This window comes from Pogoniulus pusillus, chromosome 1 (genome assembly GCF_015220805.1).
Source record: "Pogoniulus pusillus isolate bPogPus1 chromosome 1, bPogPus1.pri, whole genome shotgun sequence".
NCBI classification, from domain to species: Eukaryota; Metazoa; Chordata; class Aves; order Piciformes; family Lybiidae; genus Pogoniulus; species Pogoniulus pusillus.
The window spans coordinates 2,178,578-2,187,625 of record NC_087264.1 but is presented as its reverse complement, the minus strand read 5'-3'; the positions used below and the strand labels follow the sequence as shown (position 1 = coordinate 2,187,625).

The following is a 9,048-nucleotide window of genomic DNA, read 5'->3' as shown; positions in this document are numbered from 1 at the left end:
AATGCAGCCCAATTCCATCACTGATATCTGGCCACATTTCAGGTATCAATGCAGCCCAATTCCATCACTCATATCTGGCCACATTTCAGGGATCAATGCAGCCCAATTCCATCACTGATATCTGGCCACGTTTCAGGTATCAATGCAGCCCAATTCCATCACTGATATCTGGCCACGTTTCAGGTATCAGTGCAGCCCAATTCCACCACTGATATCTGGCCACGTTTCAGGTATCAATGCAGCCCAATTCCATCACTGGCCATGTTTCAGGTATCAATGCAGCCCAATTCCATCACTGGCCACGTTTCAGGTATCAATGCAGCCCAATTCCACCACAGCCCCTCATGGTGTCCTCGTTGGTTCCCCACCCCTCCCCTCCCCAACGCCCAACCCCCCAGTTCATAACATTATATATATATATATATATGTATAAAAACCCCAAAGGAAAAGGTAAAATCTAAGAGTTAGTGGCAAAGTCTTCACAGTAAGTGGTTCAGAGGGGGCTGTGGCCGTGGTCAGTCGACGGGCCCCTGGAAGATGAGCTTGACGCAGTTGTGCTCGCCGGCCAGCTGGGTGGCACAGAAGGGGCAGGCGGCGTGGAAGGCGTGGGTGCCGTGGGGCAGCGGGATCTGGGACCAGTACTTGGCGGACTTCTCGGAGCAGACGTGCCCGCAGGGGGTGAAGGCGTGGGTGGGGGGCCCCGCGTCCACGTAGAAGCCTGCCTCGCAGCCCAGCCAGAGCGGCACGTAGGGGCCCACGGTTCGACACATGGGGCACTCGCGCTCGTTGGCCTCCGCGTCGCTGCGGTGCCCCCAGTTGTGGTAGCCGTGCACGTGCCCGCAGCTCAGGTACGCCCAAGGCTGCTTCTCTTCCACCACCTCCTTGCGGTTGATGCTGGGGAAGGCCAAAGTGTTCAAGCCCACGGGGCACTGGGGCCGGGCAGCGTTGATCTCCTGCCGCAGGGCTTCGATGTGCTTCTGGGTGGGGGTGTGCAGGAGCCCATCCGCCGTGCGCCACAGCAGCGTGGCCCCGCACAGGTCGATCAGGGAGCCGTCCTGCAGCACGTTGGTCTCGTTCTCTACCTGGGGGGAAGACAGCAGCAGGAGGAGTTAGGTCTCAGAGATCTACAGACAACTAAGTTCTGGACAGCCTGGAAGGTGTTGGGAGAAGGGCAGCAAGGCTGGGGAGGGGCCTAGAGCAGAGCCCTGGGAGGAGAGGCTGAGGGAGCTGGGGGTGTGCAGCCTGCAGCAGAGGAGGCTCAGGGCAGAGCTCATTGCTGTCTGCAGCTGCCTGCAGGGAGGCTGTAGCCAGGTGGGGTTGGGCTCTGCTGCCAGGCAAGCAGCAACAGAAGAAAGGGACAGAGTCTGGAGTTGTATTGGGGGAGGTCTTGGTTGGATGTTGTTAGGAAGTTGTTGTCAGAGAGAGTGATTGGCATTGGAATGGGCTGCCCAGGGAGGTGGTGGAGTCTCTGTGGCTGGAGGTGTTGAAGCCAAGCCTGGCTGGGGCGCTTAGTGCCATGGTCTGGTTGACTGGCCAGGGCTGGGTGCTAGGTTGGGCTGGAGGACCTTGGAGCTCTCTTCCAGCCTGCTTGATTCTATGGTTAGGGATGACAAATGCAATGTGCACAGGTACTTGCACAGATCAGCATCACAGCAGACTGAATGAGCAGCCGAATGTCTCAAGTGACAAGCTCTGCAGCTGAAGCCACACAGGCTCAGCTTGTGAGCAATTAGCCACCCCAACTAGTTAAGCCCTTTAATGAGGTATTCCATGCAAATACAGCCCCAATGTGCACTGCTTAAAGGCTCCTCTCATCAGACTAAAAGCAAGGACTTAAAGCCTTTTCAAGGGATTATGCCAAACACACTTTGCACTTGGCTGAAACAGTCTCCACTTCATTCTCATGTCACAAACACATAAGCAACCTGTGCTACTGCTACGAGTTCAGTAATGAGGAATAGATATTAAAGTGGTTCTTCCTGAAATTAAAATGGAAAACAGATCCACTGCCTGGCTTTGCACATAGGAAACACTCAGAAAACATCACTAGGGCAAAACAGATGTCCAAGTATAAACACACACATTAAGCAGGGGACATGAAACCATCATGCCTGCCTAAGAACACTATGAATGACAGCCAGTTTGGCTTTGGGAATCATAGAATCAAGCAGGTTGGAAGAGACCTCCAAGATCTTCCAGTCCAACCTAGCACCCAGCCCTTCACTCCAGTTTAAATGCACAGATTAACTGTGGATCATCCTTGCACAAAACACCTAGATCACAGAATCACTGAATCAAGAAGGTTGGAAGAGAGCTCCAAGCTCAGCCAGCCCAACCTAGCACCCAGCCCTGCCCAACCAACCAGACCATGGCACTAAGTGCCTCAGCCAGGCTTGGCTTGAACAGCTTCAGGGATGGCCACTCCACCACCTCCCTGGGCAGCCCATTCCAATGCCAATCACTCTCTCTGACAACAACTTCCTAACAACATCCAGCCTAGACCTGCCCTGCCACAACTCCAGACTGTGTCCCCTTCTTCTGGTGCTGCTTGCCTGGCAGCAGAGCCCAACCCCACCTGGCTACAGCCTCCCTGCAGGCAGCTGCAGACAGCAATGAGCTCTGCCCTGAGCCTCCTCTGCTGCAGGCTGCACACCCCCAGCTCCCTCAGCCTCTCCTCACAGGGCTGTGCTCCAGGCCTCTCCCCAGATGGTATAACCCAGACTGCAACATAAAAGTACTTGCAGCAGAAAAAAAAACCCTGGCAGTCCAAGAAGAGACGAGAGAAGTCTCAGCTGTGATGCATTTTGATGCAGGCAATTCTTTCACAAACAGGAGAGCAAAGGAAACTTCCTCCTTTGCAATGAGTTCAATTCATTATCCAGTGTGCACTGGTTTTATGAAGCCAATCAACAGTCACTGATCACATCCATGCCAGTGTGCCATGTGATTTTATTTCAGTGAGAATCTAACTCACTTTGGGTGCAGGGAAGGGGATTTATTTGTTTTCCTGTGCTTTACCAGCCCTAAAAAGGTGCTTTGCTAACCACTTACAAAGGGTGCAATTGCAACATCATCTGTCCCAGCCCCAGAGGCAATGCTTGCTGCCATCATTAAAGTGACAAAGCAATTTATGTGCTGCAGGCTGTCTACTGAAAGCAAAACAGTCACACTCCATTGGCCTGATTCCTTTAAGCAGGCAGTTTTCTGCCAAGCCCATGGCAAGGGATGAGTGTCTGGGATACCCCAAGCACAATCAAGCTAATTCAAGCTGGACAGGCTGCAGAGGTGGGCACAAGCCAAGCTCAGGAGGGTCAACAAGACCAAGTGCAAGGTCCTGCAGCTGAGTCAAGGCAATGCCAAGCACAAATGCAGGCTGGGCAGTGAGTGGCTGGAGAGCAGCCCTGAGGACAGGGACTTGGGGGTGCTGCTGGAGGAGAAGCTCAGCAGGAGCCAGCAGTTTGCACTTGCAGCCCAGAAAGCCAAGCAGAGCCTGGGCTGCAGCAGCAGAAGTGTGGCCAGCAGGGCCAGGGAGGGGATTCTCCCCCTCTGCTGTGCTCTGCTGAGACCCCACCTGGAGTCCTGCATCCAGCTCTGGAGCCCCTGGGACAAGAGGGCTGTGGAGATGCTGGAGTGTGTCCAGAGCAGGGCCAGGAGGATGCTGAGAGGCTGCAGCAGCTCTGCTGTGAGCACAGACTGAAAGAGTTGGGGCTGTGCAGGCTGGAGCAGAGGAGGCTCCCAGGGGACCTTCTTGTGGCCTTCCAGGACCTGAAGGGGCCTCAAAAAATCTGGAGAGGGACTTTTGAGGCTGTGAGGGAGTGCCAGGAGTGGGGGGAATGGAGCAAAGCTGGAGGTGGGGAGAGTGAGGCTGGAGGTGAGGAGGAAGTTGTTGAGCATGAGAGTGGTGAGAGGCTGGACTGGATTGCCCAGGGAGGTGGTTGAGGCCCCATGGCTGGAGGTGTTTAAGGCCAGGCTGGCTGAGGCTGTGTGCAGCCTGCTCTAGGGTAGGGTGTCCCTGGGCATGGCAGGGGAGTTGGAACTGGCTGCTCCTTGTGGTCCCTTCCAACCCTGACTGATTCTGTGATTCTAAGCCCAAGGTAGCAGCACAAAAGCAATTCTGGTATCAAGAAGAGAAGGGAGAATATTCCCCCCTGCAGTGCACTCTTTTCCAGTCTGCAAGGCCTAGCAGTTGGCTGTGACAAGATTATAAGAGAAAAGGGAAAATTCAGTTGCTGTGAAGATGCTCTTTGAATATCCTTCCACTTCCTGACCCCTAATAAGATGGCAGAAGAGGCCTTCTTGGGTGCAGAGGCAGGACAGCATTCTCACCTAGCCAAAGAGGACGTGTGGGGAACCTCATTTTCTCTCTGGCAATCTGTCTGGCTCTCTATTTCCCTGGGTTACTTCTATCACCTCCAGGACCTGGTGGTGGTTTCTGCACTTTCCCACTTTCAGGGCAGATGAAAACCACATGAGTGATGAGGTCATTCTCCTTTGTAGGCCTCAGAGGTTTTGGGAAGAGGAAAGAACAGGACAACTATGGGAATTCCCTTCCATCTCTTATCAAGAAGTGGACACACTCTTTCATGGGAGCCTCTCTTCTGGTTCTGTGTGCCACAGGTCTTTGTTGCGGCCAAAATCGTTCACTTGTGAAACACAGAATCAAGCAGGTTGGAAGAGAGCTCCAAGCTCATCCAGTCCAACCTAGCACCCAGCCCTGGCCAGTCATAGAATCAAACAGGTTGGAAGAGACCTCCAAGCTCATCCAGCCCAACCTAGCACCCAGCCCTGGCCAGTCATAGAATCAAACAGGTTGGAAGAGACCTCCAAGCTCATCCAGTCCAACCTAGCACCCAGCCCTGGCCAGTCATATAATCAAACAGGTTGGAAGAGACCTCCAAGCTCATCCAGCCCAATCTAGCACACAGCCCTACTCAATCACAGAATCAGTCAGGTTGGAAGAGACCTCCAAGCTCATCCACTCCAACCTAGCACCCAGCCCTGGCCAATCACAGAATCAAGCAGGTTGGAAGAGACCTCCAAGCTCATCCAGCCCAATCTAGCACCCAGCCCTGGCCAATCACAGAATCAAGCAGGTTGGAAGAGACCTCCAAGCTCATCCAGTCCAACCTAGCACCCAGCCCTGGCCAATCATAGAATCAAGCAGGTTGGAAGAGACCTCCAAGCTCATCCAGTCCAACCTAACACCCAGCCCTGTCCCGTCAACCAGACCATGGCATTAAGTGCCTCAGCCAGGCTTTGCTTGAGCACCTCCAGGCACAGTGACTCCACCACCTCCCTGGGCAGCCCATTCCATGGCAGCTGGAATTCAAAGCCCATCCTGCCTCACAGGATAAAAGAGGATTATCCTTAGCAGGGCTTCTCTTCTCAGTAGCAGGTAAATCAAGCAGAAGCTGTGTTACCCAAGCTTGTTTTGCATGCAGGAGGATTCCTCCTTTCAAGACAGTGCTGCAAGACAGTTCCCCATGGGGAAACTTCCAGATGTCCCCATGCCCCAGGAGAACAGTTCAGAGATGGAGATTCAAGAGCACAGTTTACTTAGCTCTCACACTTCATGCTGTTTCAGCTGGAAAGGTGACACTGAGAGAACTCTTAAGTGCTGCTCTGTGTAACTAAACAGAAGAGCAGCACAGGCTGCTCTAACACAGCTGCTTCAATGACTTCAGTGCTCACTACCCAGCAACAATACTACTGCTCTGCACTCAGCCCATGACTGCCTCCATTGGATCCCAAGAAAATAAGTATCTCTTTGTGCTGGTTTGAGGCTAATTGGAATATTTTAATGAGAGAAATTAGATTAGAGATTAGGTTAGACAGAGAATTTTCTGTGAAAAGGAAATAGCAGAGATGTCTCTGTCACTGACTGGTTTTGATTAGGGATACAAAAGCAAGAAGCAACAGTGAGCAGTGTGGGCAGCAGGACAAGGGAGGTTCTTCTGCCCCTGTACTCAGCACTGCTCAGGCCACCCCTTGAGTGCTGTGTCCAGTTCTGGGCTCCTCAGCTCAAGACAGATGTTGAGGTGCTGGAAGGTGTTTGGAGAAGGGCAGCAAGGCTGGGGAGGGGTCTGGAGCACAGACCTGTGAGGAGAGGCTGAGGGAGCTGGGGGTGTGCAGCCTGCAGCAGAGGAGGCTCAGGGCAGAGCTCATTGCTGTCTGCAGCTGCCTGCAGGGAGGCTGTAGCCAGGTGGGGTTGGGCTCTGTTGCCAGGCAAGCAGCAACAGAAGAAGGGGACAGAGTCTCAAGCTGTGGCAGGGCAGGTCTAGGCTGGATGTTAGGAGGAAGCTGTTGTCAGAGAGAGTGATTGGCATTGGAATGGGCTGCCCAGGGAGGTGGTGGAATCTCTGTGGCTGGAGGTGTTGAAGCCAAGCCTGGCTGGGGCACTTAGTGCCATGGTCTGGTTGATTTGCTAGAGCTGGGTTAGACTGGGTGAGCTTGGAGATCTCTTCCAACTTGGTTGATTCTGTTATGAAAGTCAGTCAGTACCTGGCTGCTGCTTGCTATATTAACTATCTCTGCCTGAACTCGTGCAACCCAAACTAATCATTCTTCTTCTAACTCCTTACTGGCAATCTCAGCCCTGCACTTCTGCCCTAGAATCATAGAATCAAGCAGGTTGGAAGAGACCTCCAAGCTCACCCAGTCCAACCTAGCACCCAGCCCTGGTCAAGCAACCAGAACATGGCACTAAGTGCCTCATAGTATCATAGAATCAACCAGGTTGAAAGACACCTCCAAGCTCACCCAGCCCAGCCTATCCCCCAGCCCTATCCAGTCAACCAGACCATGGCACCAAGTGCCTCATCCAGGCTTTTCTTGAACATCTTCTGAAATAAGAGAGGGGGTGGGAATAAAAACTGGGGGGGAGTTAGTTCAGAGCCCTCCTGAGCAGTTCTGCTGTCTGGGGGGGGTGGATGTGTGTTGAATTTCTGCACTACTTTTAACCTGCATATAATTACACCCAGTTGTAAACATCTGCACACATACTGCGTACGCAGGCCTGCAAGTCTGTAAATGACAGCTTCGTTCCTAAGCCACCAGTTGGCTGAGTTAGCCTGGTGAATGTGGGGAGGGGGAAAGGAGGGACTCCCAAACCACCACACCCTTGTTTTAATTACCAGTTCAATCACATTCCACTCACCAGCTTCCCCCTCTGCTGAGCAGATCTGGTTTCCCGCAGCGTGTAGACGTCACCGCAGACGGAGATTTCCCTCCAGACTCCAGGCTTTGACTCCTCTGTGAAGCCTCCTTTGGGGTGCATGACCAGCACCCCGTTAGTTGTCAATCCATCCATGTGCCCATCAGGATTTTTCCACTTTGCTGCTTTTTCCTACACGTGATGACCATCCCAGGAAAGAAAGAATCATAGAATACAGACATAGAATCAACCAGGTTGGAAGAGGCCTCCAAGCTCAGCCAGTCCAACCTAGCACCCAGCCCTGGCCAGTCAACTAGACCATAGAATGAACCAGACTGGAAGAGACCTCCAAGCTCATCCAGTCCAACCTAGCACCCAGCCCTAGCCAGTCAACCAGACCATAGAATGAACCAGATTGGAAGAGACCTCCAAGCTCATCCAGTCCAAACTAGCACCCAGCCCTAGCCAGGCAACTACACCATAGAATCAACCAGGCTGGAATCACAGAATCATAGAAACAAGCAAGTTGGAATCATAGAATCAAGCAGATTGGAATCATAGAATCAAGCAGGTTGGAATCATAGAATCAAGCAGGTTGGAATCATAGAATCAAGCAGGTTGGAATCATAGAATCAAGCAGGTTGGAATCATAGAATCAAGCAAGTTGGAATCATAGAATCAGCCAGGTTGGAAGAGAGCTCCAAGATCACCCAGTCCAACCTATCCAACCTATCTATCCAGTCCAGCCTATTCAACAAAGATCATCCAGTCCAGCCTTATCCAATCATAGAATGAAGCAGGCTGGAAGAGACCTGAGGCTCAGCCAGCCCAACCTAGTACCCAGCCCTGGCCAATCAACCAGACCATGGCACTAAGTGCCCCAGCCAGGCTTGGCTTCAACACCTCCAGCCACACAGACTCCACCACCTCCCTGGGCAGCCCATTCCAATGCCAATCACTCTCTCTGACAACAACTTCCTAACAACATCCAGCCTAGACCTGCCCTGGCACAACTCCAGACTCTGTCCCCTTCTTCTGTTGCTGCTTGCCTGGCAACAGAGCCCAACCTCACCTGGCTACAGCCTCCCTGCAGGCAGCTGCAGGCAGCAATGAGCTCTACCCTGAGCCTCCTCTGCTGCAGGCTGCACACCCCCAGCTCCCTCAGCCTCTCCTCACAGGTCTTTGTTTTGTCCTAAAGGTTATGAACTGAAGTTTTACACACTGAAGTCTTTCTAGCACTGGCTAAAACACAAACAGCTCCTCACTGGTCAGGCAGTTCACAGGCACAGATTCACACACATGAGAAAACACAAGGAAACCCAAAAAGGCCTTTGAAAGACTCCCTTGTGCCACAGTGGTGACATCTTGGATATCAGGGTGAACTTCTTTACACTGAGGCCAAATACTGCAACAGGCTGCCCAGAGATGTGGTGGAGGGCCCAGGTTTGGAGACATTCAAGGTAACACTTGATGGGCTCCTGAACAACCTGATCTAGTTAAAGCTGTCAGTACCTGAAGGGGTCCTACAAGAAAGCTGGTTCACGACTTTGTCCAAGGACTAGTCGTGGTAGGGAGGAGTGGCTTTAAAAGTGGAAGAGGGGAGATTTACACTGGATATCAGGGAGAAAGTCTTTACAGTGGGAGTGGTGAGACACAGCAAACAGAGAAGTTGTGAATGCCTCCTCTTAGAAGTGTTCAGGGCCAGGCTGGATGAGTCCTTGAGCAACCTGCTCTTGTGGAAGGTGTCCCTGTCCATGGCATGGGAGGCTGGACAAGATAACCTTCATAGGTAACTCCCAACCTGATGATTCTGTGAGACTGGATGGGGCACTTAGTGCCATGGTCTAGATGACTGGCTAGGGCTGGGTGCTAGGTTGGACTGGATGAGCTTGGAG

At 52.6% G+C, this 9,048-nt stretch overlaps 1 protein-coding gene across 1 annotated transcript in view; it reads right to left on the bottom strand.

Moving 5' to 3' along the window:
- Nucleotides 1-398: 398 nt before the first annotated feature.
- The window catches only part of PELI2 (pellino E3 ubiquitin protein ligase family member 2), an 89,904-nt gene continuing 81,254 nt past the window's right edge, over nucleotides 399-9,048 (bottom strand). The window contains exons 5-6 of the mRNA XM_064148995.1: nucleotides 7,157-7,345; nucleotides 399-1,082 (exon numbers count right to left, since the gene is read on the bottom strand). Coding sequence (XP_064005065.1) covers nucleotides 516-1,082; nucleotides 7,157-7,345 — 756 coding nt within the window. The 3' untranslated portion in view covers nucleotides 399-515. The remainder of the gene's footprint in view (nucleotides 1,083-7,156; nucleotides 7,346-9,048) is intronic.